At 51.3% G+C, this 337-nt stretch overlaps 1 protein-coding gene across 1 annotated transcript; it reads right to left on the reverse strand.

The window, feature by feature from the left end:
* Positions 1-3: 3 nt before the first annotated feature.
* Positions 4-333, reverse strand: LOC107734678 (ADP-ribosylation factor-like protein 4C; the record flags this gene model as incomplete). Its single annotated transcript, XM_016546642.1, has 1 exon — positions 4-333. A coding segment is annotated over one exon (330 nt), but the record flags the coding sequence as incomplete, so codon positions are not given.
* Between the last annotated feature and the right edge of the window lie 4 nt (positions 334-337).

Here is a 337-nt window from a genome sequence, read left to right on the forward strand (position 1 = left end):
GGCAGGCGTGAGCTCCTGGAGCGCCAGCTGCTTCTCTATATCCGCCACAGACAGAGATCTCGGCAGGTCCTGTTTATTAGCTATTACTAACAGCGGCGATCCTTGGTTTTCAGCGAATTTGGTCACTTTATGCAGCTCCGTCTTGGCCTCCTCCAGTCGATCCACGTCTACAGAGTCCACCACATAAACAATGCCATCCGTGCACCTACTGTAAGATTTCCACAAGGGCCGGAGTTTCTCCTGCCCACCAACGTCCCAGAAATGACAGCTTATTCCTTTGGCCGTGCCGTTACTCAGCTTGATTTTTTCCGTGTTGAATCCTATTGTAGGCACAGTG

This window comes from Sinocyclocheilus rhinocerous, unplaced genomic scaffold, assembly GCF_001515625.1.
Source record: "Sinocyclocheilus rhinocerous isolate Xijiao unplaced genomic scaffold, SAMN03320098_v1.1 C34931897, whole genome shotgun sequence".
In the NCBI taxonomy this organism is placed as follows: Eukaryota; Metazoa; Chordata; class Actinopteri; order Cypriniformes; family Cyprinidae; genus Sinocyclocheilus; species Sinocyclocheilus rhinocerous.